The sequence below is a fragment of the Equus przewalskii genome, chromosome 13 (genome assembly GCF_037783145.1).
Source record: "Equus przewalskii isolate Varuska chromosome 13, EquPr2, whole genome shotgun sequence".
Taxonomy (NCBI): Eukaryota; Metazoa; Chordata; class Mammalia; order Perissodactyla; family Equidae; genus Equus; species Equus przewalskii.
The window spans coordinates 49,682,477-49,702,939 of record NC_091843.1 but is presented as its reverse complement, the minus strand read 5'-3'; the positions used below and the strand labels follow the sequence as shown (position 1 = coordinate 49,702,939).

At 40.7% G+C, this 20,463-nt stretch overlaps 1 protein-coding gene across 3 annotated transcripts in view; it reads left to right on the top strand.

The window, feature by feature from the left end:
- PRDM6 (PR/SET domain 6) overlaps nucleotides 1–20,463 on the top strand; it is a 124,800-nt gene that overhangs the window by 84,686 nt on the left and 19,651 nt on the right. The window contains exons 7-8 of one of the 3 annotated variants that reach the window (XM_070569412.1): nucleotides 4,412–4,588; nucleotides 11,356–17,802. In XM_070569412.1, coding sequence (XP_070425513.1) covers nucleotides 4,412–4,588; nucleotides 11,356–11,470 — 292 coding nt within the window. In that variant the 3' untranslated portion in view covers nucleotides 11,471–17,802. Of the gene's footprint in view, nucleotides 1–2,166; nucleotides 2,378–4,411; nucleotides 4,589–11,355; nucleotides 17,803–20,463 lie in introns of those variants that run through there. The other 2 variants (XM_070569413.1, XM_070569414.1) reach the window with 2 other exon arrangements.

The window sequence follows — 20,463 nt, the reverse complement described above, 5'->3', positions numbered from 1 at the left end:
GAGGGGAAGATGGCTCTAGAAGGTTCTGTTTGGTGGGAGGAGCCTGGAGATAATCCATTACCATAATAGTTGTTTTGGAATGCATCCGTGTTCTTGTGTTCTACTGTTTCCCCTCCCCACGAGCGTGAAGGTTATCTTGTTTGTTTCTTTCCGTTTTCTGCAGCTGCTTTGGCTCTGCACTTTTCCTGCTTTCCTGAAATCTTTTTCTCCTTACATACAGCTCTGTTCTTTTCTCATTCCATGAAGCCAGCAGTGACCTAAGTAGCGCTCCCTTTGAAGTCTCAGGAGATTTGCATTGAGCTGATGATGTGGGGCAAGGAGAGAATGTGGCCCCAATTGAACAACTTTTGTCCTGGAGGTTTCATGCCATGAAAGAAAAATCAAAGCAGGATTAATAATATTTTAAACCAAACCGCACTTAATTCTAAGTGTTTCGTTCTTTTCCTATGTGTACACCAAACCAATCACAGACTCAAAGTAAATGAATTGCACATTTTGCTGGAGTAATCTTTGGCAGAGGAGCTGCCAGTTACAGAGAATGCCAGGGGGTGTCTGAAATTGTCTCGCTGCTATATTTCTGCTTAAAAATTGACCAGCATATATGCTAACTAAATCAACCTAGGCTTTGTCTGTTTTTTAGTTATTTCTTTATTGAGTACAGAGCACATTCTAGTTTTTCGTGAAGTTTGATATTTCTGTGTTGGACCTAGCCACATGAGGCTGTTTAAATTTAAAATAATCAAAACTAAGTAAAATAATACTTTAGTTTCTCAGTTTCCCTAGACACATTACAAGTGCTCAACAGCGCCATGTGACTAGTGGTTCCCACATTGGATAGCATAGGTACAGAACATTTCTATCATTGGACAACACTGCTAGATATCTCAAGTAGTAAAAAAAATTTTTATAAAATGCCATAAGCTTCTTATGCTTGTGAGATGTTGATTATCCTGTTGTGAGGAATGCTATTGAGTTTGTTTCGAGAATAATAAAATGCTGTATATGATGACTTGGGGAGAATCAAAGTGCTTTAGAAAGGAGATTCCCTTTTAGTTGTTCAATGACATGAGATCCTGGAAAGAGTAAAACTGAACACAGCACTTGACGCAGTCCTCCCATACTGCTTCCAGTATGACACATCAAAGGGAGACAGAACTTTGGAGCTGAAACTGATTGTGTCCAAAAGCTTAATAAATTGAGTCTTATCTTTTGGCCAGACCATGAAAAGTTAATGGGAATGTTAGTCATCAGGGTAAAAAGCTGAGTAATGGCAACTAATTCTGTGCCCCTAAAGCCTGTCAGCTGTCAGTTGAGGGGTGAGGAGTCGGAGTGTGCTGGTAGAAACATGTGTACACAGTTTTAACACCTGCAGCCAGTTCTCCCAAAAGAAGTTGTGATGTCTGAGATTCCTTAGTGGCAATCATGTTTCTTAAGCCCTGCTCTTGGGCTTGAAGGTTTCATTCTGTCTTGAACTTACTCCTGTGTCATTAGATGAAAGCCTAGGACACAGTCAATATTTAAATTACTTTTTGATTGTCTTTACTTTCGGAGGGCTGACTTTCTGTAAATTTCTAGGCTGAGAGAGACAATCTGTTGTTATAGTGGCAAGTAGAGTACAGATATTTGTTCTAAATTCTACATAAAATCATCTTCTGCCAACGTGAATGTGACCACGTGGTCTAAAATAATTCTTCAAGTTACCTAAGAATGAAAGGATATCACTTTATTTTTTGAGATCAGCTAAGATGAGGCTTGGTCTTACATTTTGGTACTAGATTTTCTTGTCGCTATGAATTCTCAACTGTTTACCAAATAAGTTTTAGTGGTCCATATTCTAATTAGTGTGGACATATACACAAAACCATAGAAACTCTGTGTATAGGGAACTGGCTAGTACACACAATGGAAGATGGAGATCATGTTATTGATGCTGTCTCTTGTGAGCCTGTGCCTTGTACAGATCCTCAGGCAGCACACGTTTGTTGATTATCTGAAAACAGGAACAGAGCATGACGGGATGTGAGAGAGCATCTAGTAAGCAGTCCGTCCTGCTTACCAGAGACATGAGAAAATAGAGAGGGAATTTGAGTGACTTGTCCAAGTTCCACAGCTAATTAGGGTCAGAGGCTGAAGCAAGACTCACCTCTCCTATCTCCCCTGTTCTAGGCCCTTCCATTCAGTCAAGCTGAATCTGCAAAGTTTTGAAAACTGTGCCATAGGTCACTGGATACCTAGCGAACACCTCTCAGGCCGGTGCTGGGCCAAGGTGATGTGTTAGAATCCTATTTGCCTTTCACTGGTATTATTTTGGTATAAGAATTCAACATAATCCTCTCTGTGGTCATTTCTACTCTTCTGTGTGTAAATCTTCACCTCTGTGACTATTAACATAAAAAGGACGGATTGACTTCTGACTATAGGAAATAAATCATCCCAACTTTTGACAGTGGAGTTAGAAAAAAAAGAAAAGATTAATTGGTTTTATTTAGTGGCTTATTGTTTATTGTGATAGCTATTAAAAATAGATAACCAGAGGCTAATAAATGTTAATGGTTCCTTCACTATTAGAAAAATCAATTGTCAGTGGATATAGCATATATAAATATATTATTTTGTTTATAATCTTCAATAATGTTTAAGAAATTCACCCCTGAGAGAATGCTTTCTTGAGGAGCCCTTTAAGGTTAATGGTTACTACCAAGAACAGATTTAGCAGGATATTTTCATTTACATGTAATTTTAATGACTTTCAAAGCATTATTTTATAATTGTAATAAAATGCATGTGTAATTTGTCAAGATTGATAAACTCCTTACCAAGGACTCTTATATATTTCTTTGAAACTTGTTTGAGAGCAGTTAGATAGATTTCTAAATGTAAGTAATTAAAATGGTATAGTATTGAGTTATTGACCAATCCTAGACTATTAATCAACCTAAAAAATTCTACAATCAGTGCTCAGTGTGCTGAAGCCTGGTAAAATAATAGTATTTGTGTTCAGTGAGGCAAATAGCCACAATTAAGCACTTCACTTGACAAATGAGAGGGTACACTTTATTTTGCACTTAATTGAATTGTTGTACATGCTCGGTCACCATTGTCTCCTAGCCCTGCATTTTGGTTTCTGGTCGTTGGATCTTATGCATTTGTTAAAGGTGGAGCAATTAAGTCTGCTTTCACCATTGGCTTTCTAAACACAGCCAGAAATGTCTGGGCCACAGACCAGGGCTTCATGAGCACTGTTAATATCCTTCATGACAGATTATTAATTTTCTTAACAAAAATTTTGATATACAAATTAGAGCCCTGTCAAGGAATGATATGAAATAGCTTCGAATAGGGAAAACTCCCCAGGTTTTATATCACTCACCAGATTCTGCTTAAGTAAGCAGAAGAACTTCTGTAGAGAAGACAGAATTTTAATCTACTTTATGAAAACCAAAAATTGATTTACTTCTCATGAGCTGGAAAGAATGTTCTCTGATAATCTTGCTAATTATCAGGTATTTGTCACAACTTCCTTCCATTTGCTTTTGCATCACAGTCATCCTTCTGCAAACATAGTGACATCCTGTCATTTCTGTGCTGCTATAAATCATTGCTCACTACCAGATTAAACTGGGGAGCTGAAGTTCAGGAAAAAGACCCAATGGATGAATATTAGTAGGGGGAGGGAGTAAGTAGAAGTCAGGATTTCTTTTACAAAGGAACAAATCTGGGTGCACATCTGTGTTCGTCTAGGCAATATTATCAGATGACCCCAAGTTGGGGTTGTGCCATAGACAGACCCTGAGACAGTTTAGTATTTATTAAAACACGCATGCAACTTGCTGGCTTGCCTGCATGTTTACCTGGCACTTAGAATAAAGGTCCAAACACCCTAGAATGACCTTGGCATCAAGAGCTTATTTCCTATGAGGACGATTTATCTTCAGTTTTCTGCACTGACAGAGATAATAACAACTGCTTTCCTTGCCCCAGAGAATTATTGTAAAGATTAAACTAGATAATTGATTTTAAAGCACTTTGAAAAGTTAGAAGTGCTATGGAATTATGAGAGACAATTACATATTTTCCCTTGTAACATTCTGCTTAATCAAATCTGTACTCGATCCTCCCAAAAGTACACTAGTATTTGTCTAGGGATGGGGAGAAAAACAAGAGAGTAGGGGTTCTTGAAATGGTGTGGTTGGTACTGGAAAGGAATATTTGTTTGGGAATGAATGTGTCTCAGCATCTCTGTGAATTTTGTTCCTATGGCAACAAGTAAAGTAATGGGAACCCAGCAGCCCAAGCTCTGTTTTAAAAACTGAGATAATGTCCCCAAAAAGTTTTGACCCTGCCTCATGGTGCTGACTTCCACTGACTCGCATAGAGAACGATGACCAGGCAGTCTCTTTATTTGTTTCAGACCTTACCAATGCGGTCACTGCTCCCAGTCTTTTTCCCAACCTTCAGAACTGAGGAACCACGTGGTCACTCACTCCAGTGACCGGCCTTTCAAGTGCGGCTACTGTGGTCGTGCCTTTGCCGGGGCCACCACCCTCAACAACCACATTCGAACCCACACTGGAGAAAAGCCCTTCAAGTAAGTAGCGCCAAGCCCTTCATCCCCGCTTTCTCTTCGCCTTTCCCGAGAACCGAGCGCAGCGCTGCCCGGCTCAGCCAGCTGGTGGAGAAGGCTATTCGGAAGGTCAGTGTCTGGGCTACAAAGGGACCTACTTCCTACTTGTTTATTTGCTGTCATTGGGAAAATGAAATCAGGAAACCTATACGCTGATCCTGGCTTGAGCTGTGTAACCTTGGACATGAGACAATCTTTCTGGGTCTGTTTTCTCATCAGTAAAATAAGGAAGTAGGAGTAAGTAATTTTAAGACTCTTTCTAGTTCCTGAGGATCTGTGCTTCTAGAACTTGAGCCAGAGTCACACAGAGTGGCTTCTCATGTTCATCAGCAAGCCTCATGGCCATCAGCAAGGTAGTCACAATTTAGGACATCTGGATAATCATCTCTTGTGGAACTTGAACCCTTTAGGATTCTGGTGAACTATTTCCTCCTCTTTCCTATGTGTTAAAGAGGTTTGAATCTATTATAGCAGCCAAATTGCGGCTTGTCAGTGTGCCCTTTGGATCTCAGAATTACCATTTGGTGAAAAAAGAAAAACAAAACTAAATACAGGGCACATCCAAGTTCTCGGGGATTCAGGGAATGCAGAAAGAGGTGGAACTGAATTCCAAGGGCTTTGGCAAAAGTAAGGGCATCTGAGTGAGAGTGTGTTTCTAGATAGAGCACCGTCATGAAAACACTGGACATCTGAATCATGCGAAGTGGCCTGTTCATTCACTCAGCCATTCATCCATGTATATACATATTCATTCATTAAGCAAATATCTATTGAGCACCTACTTTTGTACTAGTCACCCTGCTAGGCACAGGAGATACAAAGGTGAATGAAACTCAGCCCCTGGTCTTTGAAGATCTCATAGTTTATGGGGCAGCCCAATTCATAAACAAATATTACAACATAGGGTGAAGAATGTAAAAGTGAAAAATCATAAGACATATATGTACAGTGTTTCAGGGTAGCATAGAAGAGGAGTAATTAGTGCTATCTAGGGGAGATGATGTTTAAGATGTGTCTTGAAGGATGAGTGGGAGTTTTCCAGATGAACAAAGGAAAAGAGGCTTTTCTGGCAGCCCAAACAGCATGTGGAAAGGTTGGGGCGTGTGACCCAGTAGGTGTGATGGATTGGCCATATCAGAGCCGTGTTTACTCTGTGTGTGTTGGGCTCTTTTCTGTTCTGCCCTCTCACATCTTTCTCCCTCTTTGCCACACTGCCTTTCCCTGATTAAGGAGGAGTATTAAAAAGGCATAGATGTACAGCATATTTACCTTCTGCAGGGCAAGATCAAACAAGACAGGGAATAATTCAGGCAGTTGGAGACGAGTCCCCTTAGTCAGTCTCAACCAAGGAGTCTTCTTCCCGGAGTCTCATTACCCCTGATTTTCCCTCCAGAGCTGCTGGTGTGGCACACTGTTGCCATGATGCTCAGCCTGAGGCCAGGCTTGGCTTGGGGTCGCAAAGTCCTGCTGGTCTCATCCTGCTGGACTCGTCCTGCCCACCTCCACCTCAGTATCTGCCAGTAGAGGGAGGAGGTCATCACTCGCCTCCCTGCGATTTAGTTAGTTACCTTTATTCATTATTCCTAACTATTTTCATAGCGGTTTAGATATTAATAACAAAAATAGTTTTAATTTTTGTCTTTGTATGTGGGAGCAGATTCTTCATTGCATGAAAGCATCCGGCTAAGGGGAAGGATGGGGTCTAAAATCAAGACTGCACTATCCCAGCCTAGCTGTGCCCTCCGGGGCTGCAGTAGTCCAAAGGGACCCATTTTTTCTAATCCACCGCAAGGGCCGAAGGGGTTGGCATAGTCCTAGAGTTCCCTATTGCAGGTGTTTGTGTCCTGCGCCAGTGGACTTTGTCATTGCCCTCAGGTCTAGCCCTCAAGGGGTTCACAAAATTTGGCTTCACCACTGCTCTGGATGTGGAAGATGACAGTGGCACATTTTCTATGCCTTTGAGCAAGAGAGCTTTTCAAAAGCGGAGTTGCAGGAGGACTGATGATTCTCCTGGCTCCTGGACTACAGAGGGCAGCCAGACAGACACAGTGCCAGGAATCAGATTGATTTTTATCTTGTTGCTGTGTAAATAGATTTTAGAAATTAATTGAAGAGGTTTCAGGGTCAAAATGGGAAATAGATTTCTATTAATGTTAAGGTGTTACTTATGTGTAACCTTGTTGACTCCACTCAATTTTTTTTCTTTAGCATCCTGTTTTTGTCATGTTTCCAATAGAGCTGCCATTTTAACTTAATTTTAATTAATCAGATTTATATTTGAAGGGCTTTAGTAGTTGTAGCTTTTTCCTCTCTGAAAGTATTTTTTGTGACCATAACATAATTTCATCTGGAAAAAGAATATAAAGAAGCAACCAGAGTTGGTTGGATTAGATTCTATGTACATGTTTTAGTTCCTTCTACTTCTGCTTTTATTAGGATAGCCACATACTGTGGGGTTTTTTTTTTTAATACATCAAGTATATATTCCCAGGAGAGAACTGAGTGTACTCTTATTTTAAAAGTGCAAGATTTAAACGTCTTCTAGGAAATGGAAAGCTAAATCTTTCAGTGTATACAACCAGATCGTTCAGGATTGAACTATCCCAAGGGAGTTTTGGGAAGCTTCCAACCATAGCTCATGGATATCCATCCCACGGACATTTGTAAATATTATGAAGATATCCTTTTACAAGCTTGTAAAGCAAACATTCAGAAAAACTTTTGTTGCAGATTAGTCAATAAAATGGGTTTCGCCACAACAGTTAATTTTACTACTTCAACTAATGGCTATTGGCTTAAACAATGTTGCAAAGAAGGAAAAGAATCTTGTAAAGATGCACAACCCTAAATTGTACGCCTTGGGTAGGTTTGAATAAATGCCCCAAATGGCTCAGTCCCCAAATTGTCCCACCTGTCCAGGGGCCAGAAGGCCTTCACAGAATTCTCAGGGGCCAGCTGAGACTGTCTGCCATGTCAGGGGAATGCCCTTTCCAACTGCTAAAATCTTCTGCTGAAACGTGGTTTTTGAAGGCAGATCAAGATTATTGCCATCCAAAGAAGGCTGGAGAAGATTTGGCATTAAGAGATCAGAGTTTCGTTCCGGGCTTTGCCTCACAATCTGATTGGCTGAAATCCCACAGAAAGACTCCAGCCCCCAAAGTCTAAGTAGTTCATGGGCCTGTCAGCAGCTAACCTAGGAGTGGACTTAGAATTTCTAAGGTAAAGGGACCCATAGGAAAAACACGTATCAAAGGATCATTTTGGAGGTCTCGGCTTTCAGTTTATACTGTAAGGCTGGAAGTCGCGGAGAACAAGGAAGAAAAGCAAGACATCATTTCATTTAACAGCAATTGCCAAGCACTTTATTAAAAAGAGGAAAGCAGGAAGGAAAGAAGGAAGGAAGGAAGGAAGCTGGCAGTCTAAAACTTACGCTTTGCAGTGAGGACTCCTTTCTGCTACTCGATTACCAGACATAATCTCTCACGATTTCAGGGAGGCCACTTTGCCTGGGAGGATCCGTGGGAGCCGCTTGTTGCCTGTGAGCTGTGCAACTTTCCGTAGGAGAGGTTCTCTTCATCTTTGTTAGAAGGGAGGGAAAATACTCGTCACTACGTTTTTGCCTTAAGTAAAGACAGTTTGGCTCAGTCTTAAAAAAAAAATTAGTGGATATTTCAAAGAGCATCTAATGTTTTTAACAAGATCTCGGCAAAATCAAAGCAAATCAAAAGAACACATCAGTAAATGTGCATTGAGCATATCATATGTATGAAACCCTGTGCTGTCTGGTTCAGGTCGAGAAGTATTTTGTGACAGGCCATAGACGCACAGACAGAAAGCTTCCTGCAGGTTTTCTGTGTAACAGAACTTGACATTGTTTGCACCTCTATCAGTTTCAGGTGGTAATTGTTAAGCTCCCTGTACCTGTAATCCAGTCAACCATGACATTAAGTAATGAATGATCTTGAATCTAAAAGGAAATTAATTCTAATTAAGACACCAGGAATAGGAGAAAGTTGGGGACTTTATCTTTGCTGAAATATTTGGATGATTGTCCACTTCAGTGTTCCTGTGATGTTCTCTTCACAGCTGTGACGTCAGCACGATGAGGAGGACCCTGTGTGCGGGAGCATTTCTTTGCTCCCAGCTCATTACCCTCATCTTTCTTTCCTTCTTGTTCTGTTACACCACATGAAGCCCAGGCTTATAGGTACCCTTGCCCAGTCACTCAACTGGGATTATAGTTCAGGGTTAATTAAAAGCCAACCCTACTGAAGTCTTGCTCTGACCTGCCAGAACCTAGGTATTTGCATTGAGTCTGTCCTTCTGGTGAGTTTCATTAAGCTATGAAGATAACTTTTGAAGGGGATTTTTCTAATATTACAGATGATAAACATAAAACTGAGGCCCTTCCCTTACTTTCAAAAAATATCTTTATATTTAGCTCTGTTTACTTCCTCAGTTATACGAATTGTGTTCTTATCATTCCCAACCCACACAGATATTATTTCTAGTAGCCCACTTTCCTCAAGAAGGAGGAATTCCTAGGAAAAGGATCTAAATTAAGGTAATTTTCTATATATCTGCATGTGTTTTTCCTCACACTTGGTGAGCAGATGGCACTAGAGATGATTTTTCAGAGATCACCTCAGGTACCCTATAGATCAGACTTAGTAAATTTCCTGACTATTACAACAAATTGTTTCATGAGTGTAAATATCCATGAGGCATTAAGGCAAATACTTGAGAAAAATGTAACTCCCCTCTTAATGTCTCTGTCTAATCTGGATATTTAAATATTACACATTACATGCACTTTTGTGTTATATGAAGCACCAAACATCCCACTTATGAGCTCCTTATATTCTAATAAACAAGATTAGAAGTGCAAAAGCTTGAGCCAGGTAAATAGTCAGTCCTCCTAATTGTTCAAACTATTCTCTCTTTGAAATTGATTCTGGAGCTTCAAAATTTAAAAAAAGGAATATAATAACTTGAAAGTTCGTCAAGCAGTGAAAGGTAGTATATTTTGACACGCTGATCCAGTAACTAATCAGTTTTCTAATAAACAATCAGCAATTCGCTAACATGTCATCGGCACTTCAGGAGCTCTGGAGAGGGGATGAGCTGCCCGTGGACGTTAATGAATACACCAAAAATCATTAGCTGATCAATACTTCTGAGTTATTTTCATTGAGCTGATAGGTCTGATACATTAAAGCTGACATTATACATTTGTCAAGATCACAGTGCAGTTTTTAACAGTGGAACAGGCTGCTAAAAATATTCCCTGAAAGACAACCAAAGAAACACAACTTCTTCACCCTGACACACTAGCTGGCGCAGGAGCCCTGGAAAACCCCAGTGTGACAGTCAAGCTCTAGTCTCCCAGCACTCAGAAATATGCCAGAATCCCCAAAGGAGGTGGACGTGTTCTATTTTTATGGTAATTATTTCTGTATCTAGGCACTTTGTATAATTTGCAAAACAGGAGAACGAGAGGACTGGCCACCAGATAAGGGGGCACGTAACATCTGATGGACACTTTGGACTTTCTCATGCTGGCTTTGCCACAGCCCCAACAGTGCAGGGGCCCCAGAACCAAGGGTTGCACTATTTAAAAGAGGGACAGTTGTCTGCAGCTCTCCTGAATATCTTTTCCTTCAAAGGTTTGAGGAGAGGACATTAAGGGGATGGCTGAGGTGGCCGCTGTGCCCTAAAGGGTGCTCGGCCAGTTGTATAGGCAGCCCAGAAGAGCAGGGTACTCACTGTCTATGCCCAGCTTGCTGCCACAGCTCATCTGTGTGTGTGTGTGTGTGTGTACACATCAGACAACCAGCCAGGAACAACCACTGCCGAACATCTAAAGGTGTGTGTGGTTTTTATAGACTGAGAACCCATCGAGCTAGGAAGTGTACATTGTGTGGGAGATGGGTCAGGCCCAGGGACTCTAGATTATAAATTTGTTTTTTAAGTTAAGGAGAGGAGATATTCTTGAAGTGTGAAACCCGTTTTCTCCTCGTCAGACACACTGGCCCTTAATTATGGTCCCACAAGTACATTCTTTCTACTGTGTTTCTGGAGAAGTAAACTTCTTGGACCACACAAACATTGGTTGATTTGGGGTTTTTCTGAGCCCCCTACCCCACCACAAATGCTGTTTTAGCCGTAAGTTTGACTGGGCTGGGATACCCTAACTAGCTTTTGCACCAAAACAACCACCCACCCCCACCCCTATAGTCACTGCAAACTAACGTATTGCTTCCTCTAGTTTCCAAATTCAGAGTTGATAGCGCTTTGGCTGCTGTGCTGAGGGGAGTAGAATTCTCGATTTTAAATTAGCAGCAGGTGAAATTCTATTTGTCATCAATTTCTCTTTGGGGTTACGGAGCCGAAAACTGCAGACAAGCGGCTGCTTTGATGGCTCACTCCTGAAAATCTCTTTTTGTTCTTTATCTATTTGAACTGACAGTGATCAGAGCTGCAGCAGGACAGGGTCCTCTGGAGAAATCACCTTCCCCCTGCCTATTGACAGATCCCTCTGTTCTGCCTCAGACGGGCTTTGTCCCATCACAGGCCTCCAGGCCTTGGAAGGAGCCACCAATTAAACCTCTTGAGCCGGTAAAATCTGAAGCCACTTTGGAGTGTCTGTTCTGATTAGGCAGGATGAGAGGAAGCCCATCACCCTGCAGGCCCCGCTCCCTGGTCTCAATTTTCTCTCTTGCCTCCACCAGGTGCGAGAGGTGTGAGAGGAGCTTCACGCAGGCCACCCAGCTGAGCCGACACCAGCGGATGCCCAATGAGTGCAAGCCAATAACCGAGAGCCCAGAATCAATCGAAGTGGATTAACTGATTGACTGGTTGGAATTAAACTGCAAGGAAAGTCATGATTAAATGTCACGGACACTTAAGCAAAACCAAAGATTTCCTCTGAGCAACTTTCAATCAGTCCCAGAAAACCAAAAGCAGTAATAAAATAAGTAAGATGTTAAGAGATATTGATCCTGGCATGGAAGTCAGACCAGGAAAGAGATTATTTATTTATGACTAGGGATGAGACTTATTTCAGTGGACAACTAACCTGGGATGGCTAACGTTTCCAGTCCCACCATGTATTTGCTTTGTTTCTAAAAAGCTTTTTTAAACTGTTATTTAATACCAAAGGGAGGAATCGTATGGGTTCTTCTGCCCACCGTTGTGACTAAGAATGCACAGGGACTTGTTTCTCGTTGCACCTTTTTTTAGTAGCATGATTCAAGGGGACCCACTGTACAGTCCTTCTTCCTGCCATTTCGGTGTGGCCTGGCCTGATGCTGGCTGCCCCAGCGGGGACCACGGAAGCAGAAGCGAGAACCTTCGCTAAGTCAGTGCCATCTTCAGCCTCACGGGCATTCCATTTCTGTGTTTTCCACGCTCACTTCTCATGCACTTTTCACGTGGCTCCTTCTTTCCGGCAGCCCGATCTTGAGGCAGAACAGCCTGGAAGAGGAAGAAGATAGTTTAAATTTCAAAATTCAAGGGAAAAATACTTTGTCCTGTCAGGATTTCAAAAACATGTAAAACGTAACGGAGCTTCATAATACAGTATATTGTTCCCAAGTGGCTAGTTGAGAAAATTTTGTTTTCAATAACATTTTAGCTTAAAAAAAGAAACACAAAAATAAAGTTCTTCGGTATGAGGCTGACCATAAGGTATTAGGCTTCAAGTAATTTTTTGGTGTGTCTGTGAAAGTGTTGAATATGTGAGGGAAAATAGTGCCAGCCCCATTCAAGGTCCTTTTAGGCAGTTTCATCTTCCTTCCTCATGCAGCGGAAGCCTGGGAGGCCCCTTTACTCACTCCTGAATGTGGGGGGAGCCTTTCTGCAAAAATAGGTGAAAATAGCCCAGACAAGGAAACACTGAGAGGAGGAGCCACAGAGAGGACTGCCGTTAGAACAGGCTGCCCAGAAACAGCTCATTTTATCGGTAGGAATTACCTTTTCATCTCCTCTGGCCCTTGATAGTGTTCTTCTCTCAACATTAATCATCGAAAGAGAAAGAATTCTATACACAATTTCACTGTTCTTTGACCAAGTGCAAGGAAAGTGAGCGTAACTTCAGGAGCCTTTTGGTAACTCAACAGTGGTGCTCAATAAAATTGGGTCACGTTTCATGAAATGAGCCAACATCAGGAAGAGCTGTCAGCTCCTGGACTCTCGTCTGTTAGCTCCCAGCAGCAGCTCAGAGACAAGCCTACCTGACGGCCAGCGTAGTTAAACTCCACAGTTTTATCTAGAGTGCTCCACAGCAGCAATCTCTGTTTGAATTTCTTGGATTTCCTGATAGCAGGACACAGTCCTTTAAGGAACTCCTTGTCTTTTAGCAACCCCCCCCCCCATTGTCTTTCCTTAACAAAAATATGAGACATGTAAATGAACTGGCTATGAAAGGCAAAGATACTACATGATTCAGTTTAATCTGTCATCACGTATTCGGTTCTCAGAAAATCTTCCTTCTCTTTTAATTTTCTTCCCTATCCCTTAGCACCCAACTTCCCAGGGCCTCACTAATTGTGTTTGTAATTTATTTATATCTGTATATGTCAAAATAATCTCTAAGATTATGGGCCCCAAAGAGGAACCTGGAAAATTCTGACCTCCATTGCCCAATCTCAAGTCACTCACCTTGAATTTCCCCCGGGTTCTTGTTGGCTCCTTGTCACAGAAGTAGTAAGCAATCTGTGCTGCTATGTAACTGTTGCTGATTGAAAATATTTTCTCTGGTAGATAGGAATGTATTCTGATTTTATAATTCCTTGCCCTCAGTGATGAAGACATTCACCAAAAATGTGTGCCATTGGAAGGGCGGAAGGAGCATGTAGCCATACTAACCCAAAACCTGCAAGAAAATGACAGATTGGCTACACAGACGAGCAAGCTGTTTCATTTATTAAGGTTGAAACATTTGGTTGTACTTTTTGAAAATTATAATAAGGGACTCACCTGTATGTTTCTAATACTTTTTTCAGTGAGAAAAATCTGTTCTGCCGTTTGTTTCCTTTCACAATTGAACACAGTGCACCCCATTCAGTTCTCGTGAGCTCCACATGCTAGAATGAGAAGCCTTCACTCTGTCTTGATATCTGGTATTGGAAGAGTTTCCATAATAATAATCTCTTCCTCTCTAATGGTTTTGCCAGCTGATCCCAAAGTCCTACTTAATGTGGCAGTAACTTCTATACCAAAAGATTCTTCAAGCCTTCTGCTCCATTTAAGTCTGTTTTCCACTTTTATTAGTAAGGGAGATTTTGGAATGTATTTTCCACTAAATTTGGCCAGAAAATATTTTCTACCTAACAAATAGAAAATTGGGAACATTCACAGTTTTTGCATTACTGAGCCATTGCCAGCTTCCAGCAGACCAGCCCAGGCTGTCTGTTCATGAGATGGGCCTACACTTGCAGATTGGGTTGGAGACTGAAGCACATACTGAGATTACTTGGGTCCCAAATGTTTTTAATTGGAGTATGTGCTGGGGAGAGGTTTCTCCTTAAAACCTCTCAACAACTGCTTTCGCCTTTTCTATTTAAAATTGACAGATAGTCACTTGGGACACTGCAAATGGGTGGTAGAAAATGCAGTCACAAAGATTTGCCAGTCTCCCTTATTAGCAGCTTCCTAATTAATCACGGTGCAAAGAGAATAGCTCTGACTTATTGAGGAAAGGGGAGGCTATCAGAGCTGAGTAGTGTTTCGCTCCTGAAGCCATCCCTCTTTGCCCTTTTCCTTCAATGGGGACAGATTTTTTATTTTCCAGATTAGATTTAGCATCCTAGCACATGCTTGTTTGTCTCGCTAAGAGTCTAAGCCAAAGGATAGTGCAAGGTGGGGCTGCAGACATCACATTTCTAGAAAAATCTCAGTAACCTTAGGCAAAGCAGAACATTTTCCCTAAGCAATGTGCATGAATTTTTAAGCTTTTCATTTTGGTTCTCTTTATCTTTAAAAATGACTTTTTTAGGGGGGATATGCTTTTATACAGTTATTGTATGATAATTAAAGCTGTAAAACTAAATCTTGTATAATTGATATAATTTGATTCAATTAGTAAATATTTATTGAATGTCCATTCAAGTGTAGTCTTATGGAGGAAACTGTGTATAACAGAAAAAGATTATGATACACTCTGTCCTCAGCGGGCTTACAATTTATTGTACCTTGGAAAAACTTCATTCTAGTCCAGATGTATGAGGATTTACCAATATTTACCAAATCATCAAATTTTTTCATCAGTTGATTGGTTCATTGTTTCATCCATTTATTCAACAAATATTTATTGAACTTTTGTTTTGTATAAAGAGCCCATTTTAGATGTTTGCCATAAGCAGCTTTATTTAAGTGACTATTGGTAAGAAAATAATATTCCTGCAAGTGGCTGACTGATAGCATGGGTATTTTAGTCCTTTGGACTGTTGTCTCAGTGAACTTACAGAGATTACTGCAACTGGGAGAATCAGAAAGATGTAAACTCAGCTGGGGACCAGAAGGTAACAAATTTCAAAACAAATTAAGATGCACAACTTGATTATCTTTGGTTGACTCACTGGGCTGTTGGTTCTTAGCAACAATATAGAGATACTAGGATTAGGGCCAGAGTCTTGGAGTTTTTATGACCCTATTCCAGTGATAAGGCAACAAATGGAGAGAGGGCTGGAGTTGCTCAGGGAAGGAACTCTGCAGACCCTGCATGGGTCTGAAGGGCCTCATTAGTGACAAGCCTTGACAATGCAGCCCCTGTCCCCATTGTGTGGCTGTGGTGCTCTCAGAGTTGAGGGTCTCCTAAATGGCACTCAGAAGCTTCAGAGAACGCTGTCAGAGTAGATATCCACCACTGGTTTAAAAATAGCAGTTGTTTGGTTAAGTTTGTTTTTGAACCTCGCTATCAAGCTCTTTATGCACTAAAACAGGAGGATCTTCTTCTTCAGTGGCACCACCTCCAAGGCCCCAGATCTCTGGTACATCATTGCAAAGCTAATTGCTAGTAATTGGTTATAAGAGTTATTCATGTAAGAAACCAATATTTAATTGCTTTTCATAGCAGAAGTAGCATCATTACTGTATTTGTTTTGCACTAAATTAAAAAATCAAATGCAGGTATCTGTTGAGTTGTTTAAAATGGGAAACATGGCACATCTCACAAGTAAGGCATTTCCAGAAAAGCATGGGGTCAGTGGGTCACCCTGAGTAGGCCCAGCAGCCTTGTGTTTAGGGGCAAATCTGTCATTCTCATATTAAGACTACATACGCCTGTAGAAACCAGGCCAGCAATAACAAATAAACTCAATAAAACACGTTTTCAAAAAAGTTAGTATCTATTTTCCTTCCTTGATGTGAATTTAATCTTATTTCCCATAGCCTTTACCAATTGCTGACACCAAATCCTGAAAGATACTAAGAGATATGCTTCTTTCAGTGATAACAGTAGGTTCCAGAAATGTCATTCATTTGTCAAGATCCTTTCAAGGTGAAGAGGTTTGGAGACATTTTACGAAGTGACTAGATGTTTGGGTACTTATCCTCCCAAGAGTTTGAGGTTTTCCCGTCACTAACACTTATCTGAACAACCACAAAATAACAACAGAGAGTCCCAGGAAGAGCCACATATTTCAAGCCTTCTCAAGATTAAATTCTACAAACCCAGGATCAGCTGTCAGGTACAACTGACCAGAGAGAGCCGGACTGAACAGAATATTGCTTTATCTGTGGAAGCCTTGCTACTGATGTTTAACTTGTAATCCGTGGTTGTGTTTAACATTTAAGATATTTAGTTAGTGTTTCTTTGAAGTAACAGATGTCAGATGTTTCATCAGGTCAATATGAAAAATGATGAAAAACAAAATTGGTGAGAAAACAGGGCGAAGACGTAAAACTATTGAATTGTCTTCCCTACATATTGAGATGCTACCATTGTACTTAGAATTAGAAAAGAAATTTGTTGAGTAAATTTTGACAGAAAAATAAAGTCTGAGCTTATTCCCTCATATGTTGAGGGATGATGATAATGATAACAACTTATATTGTACAATCACTGTCACGCACTGTTCCAACTGCTTGACAAGGACTATCTAATTTAATCCTCAATAACTCTGTGACAAAGATACCATCATTATCTCTCTCATATATACTTAATCTTAGCAGCTTCTTTACTTTCTCCCCCTCCAAAACCACGTGACAGTAATTTTTAAAAGGAAAAGTATTTCTTCATTCAAAGCTTCTTTTTGAGAGCAAGAGCTTTTTAAAATAAATAAGCACAAGTGTAATTTATTTATAAAACATGTTTGTGGAAATAATACTAAACTATTCTTACAATACGTATCATTGTAGTTGCTGATTTTGCAATCTCCGAATCTGTGCTGCTAGACAGCAGAATTTCCAATATCCCATTGCTGGCAGGCATTGTTTTTGGTTTTCTAAACATGCAACTAAAATTCCATGTTAAAAGAAAAACAAATCCTCTCAAGTGTGTGATACACGTAAGGGACAAATGGCGACAGACAGGAAGGCAGGTTATGTTGGGCAGTAGCCAAAAGGGAACCAGGCTTGAACACTAGTGACAAGTGAAAACACCTCCTGAATGGGGCTAAGTGAAATCTAGTTTTCTTTCTTTGTTCTGACTGAATGCTAAATGAGTTACTTTTCAGGCATCAATGGAGTCATTATGCAGTTCTGTCCATTAAGAATATGAGCTGAGGTGGTTAGCCTGTTGGTTTCAAGCAGTGAGGTAGAAAGACTGGAGTTGTTATCGGTTGGGTTTGTTAAAGGTACAAATAATGTAGTTACATGCATGAGGTACTCAAGGAACCAGTTCAAGTTCTTACAATCTAGATGAGACATTTTGTGAGATGTGTTCAAAAAGTAAGTTTACAAAATTTCTTCAGGAACTGATTTATTACAAGGCAATTCTTTACTATGCTGTTGAAACCACGATGTATGCTACTGTTTTCCAAATTCCAATTCTAACAGGCACATTTGTTTGTCAAAACGATCAATGTTTTCCACGTCAAACATGGTAGGCTCTGGTTGGTATTTCCTGTTTTCTATCTTGCAAAACATCACCGTTGTTGCCTTTCTCTCCCGAAGCTTGGCACATCACTCCTGACTGAAAACAATCTTGATATAAACTTCGACAAGTTGGAAATATATTTCTGTAGCAGAACTCATTCATGTTTAAAAAAAAAAAATCCTGTCACACAGGTGATCACCACATGTCAGAGCGCCATTTCAGACCAAATATCTTTCAACTCACGGTCCCTGTTGATCCCCACTCGAGCAATGTGTAATGCTAAAAATGATTCCTGTAAACTCACTTTCTCTCAGTGTAGTACACATACTCAAATTTCTCCCAACTTGGAGAGAATGAAATAGCAAAGACAGAGACACAGTTCTTCCCCTGGGAAGTTCTTAGTACTCCATGAAAGAGGCTGCCCTAATACAAACACAAATGCCAATGTGCTGATGCAGATAGTAAGGAAAACTCCAGCCTAGACCAGCAAAATTATTTTGGATACCTCCTGTCCCCAAGTTAATTTATTTTGTTATATATATCAAGGGAAAGCATCCAGCTTCATAGTATGCTACTAGAAGTGTGATAATTAAATGCTATCAAGGCATTCTGTAAATTTCCTTAATATGCTAATTTTAAATTTACTGTAAATGTGCCCCATTGGAAGAGAACTATATCTTTCTCCAACTTTCCTCCAAATAAAATGGTTAGGGCTAGGGCTAAATTTCACTTCTCCTTTTTGAGGTTAGTAAAGTTTAAACAAGTCAGTCAAAAGAATGAGGAGAAGCTCAATGTGGGTGGTGAGGAGCATTTGCTGTAAGGGCTGCTGCTATGACAAGAATGATTATCCTGCAGTTAGAATGGTAAACAATTTTCTCTTGTTTTTTAACTTATTAAATTCACATCTTAAAAAAATAACTGCAAAGAACCAATGAGATCATGCATGCAGCTGTATTCTTATGATAGAATCTACCAGGATTACATTGTGTTTGAATGAAAAACAGGCACACGTTTAGAGATAATTGGCTAAGAAATGTAAATATATCTAATTAATAAAACATTCCTGTGATGATTTGATATGCCCTTGGGTTCTGTCTTTCGAGTCCCACGTTGGTTCTTTTTCCAAGCGCAAACTGTTCAATCCTAGTGTGCAACTTAGGGAGTAGGCAGTCAACAAACTCTTCTTGGAAAAGCTTAAGCTAGAAAATGGAATGAGAAAGCTTATAGAACTAGCTAGCAGAAAGGTTGTTAAAATTCCCCCATGTGTGGTTTATTCAGGTATATTTGAGATTGATCTTTTCCTCACTCCTGTGCTCTCAGGCTCATTTCCCAAACCAGGTTGGATTCACTCTCAAGGAAATTCAGACACAGAGGCCTGGCCACAATTCTATGGCAGGGTGGGCTTGGTATTTCATCTCCATCCTCCATAAGATTTGGAGAAGAGCAGAAAGCTCTTGCTGTGAGAGTAGTCTGGATCTGTGACCTTCTGAATGTCCAGGGCCATGGGGCTCTAGTCAGAAAGCCAAAGTCAGTCGTTTAATTTACCTCTTGTTCTGTTAGAAAATAAAATTCCACTTGACTCTGGGAAGCAATATGTGAGCTTCAAGGAATAGCAAGGACTTTGAGGCTGAAGTGGATGGAGAGAGGAGGAGATTGCAGGAGATAAGGTCAGAGAGGTAAAGTAGCATGGACCATGTAGAACCTTGAAGGCCATTGTGAGAACCTGGCTGTTTCCTCTAAATGAGGGAGGGAAAACTGGCTTCCAGAGAGCTGGGGCATGACGTAATAGAAAAGGATCGTTCTGGCTGCTTTGCCGAGAATAAACTATAGGGGATTATGGCCCGGAGATGGGAGATGTTTAGGAGGATGTCAATACAGATGAGAGACGATGGTGTCTTCTGCTAGGGGGGTAGTGGTAAAGGCAGCAGGACATGGTTAAATTCTGGGCATATTTTGAAGGTTAACAGGATTTGCTAATGAATTGAATGTGGGATGTTAGATGAAGAAAGGAGTCAAGGATGACTCTAAGATGTGTGGCCTAAGCAACTGGAAGATGGAGATTTTTGGTTTTGGAGTTTACACTCCATTTTTAGGTTGCTTGTCCTTTCCATGAGCATCAGGATCACTCTAGTATGATAAATATGAAAACGGTCATGCACAATAGGCAGCTGTCTGACCAGGTTGCTGACTCTCCTGAGTGGCCAGGCTCAGCCACCAGCCCCAACCTGGAAGCAAGGAGTTGAATTTTATCCTGCTGCTTCTGTTGCACCACATGGACATTCCATTGCCCAGGAATGGCATGCAAATGTTTCCTGAGAAAAAGATTCCGCCAGAAGTGAAGATCTGCTTTTGAAATAGCAGCATGCTGCAGCCACGGGACGCCGGAGTCTCATTCTGGAGATGCTTTAAGGAAAGGCTGCTCGGAGAATAGGCGAGACTGTTTTCCTGTGTGGCTTGTTTCTCTGATCAGGTTAGAGGCTCAGTTCAGTGCCTCTTGGTCGGGGGAGGGCAGGGCTAGCCAGGGAGCTGGTTGATGGTTTTCAGCCTCCTGGATGGGACAGTTCTAAACAGATTTAATGAGACTTCTAGTCCTTAGACAACTCATATTTGTCATTCATTCATTCATTCATACATCCACTTAAATATTTTTAAAAATCTATGTGCTAAGATTCCATTTTGCTTAATACAAAAATGAATAGGACATGGTGGGTAATAAAATCTAGGAGAGAGAGAAAGACATGCAATCAAATAAAATATGGAGGTTGTAGGAGGCTGTACAGGAAGCAGTGGGGAGAGATTT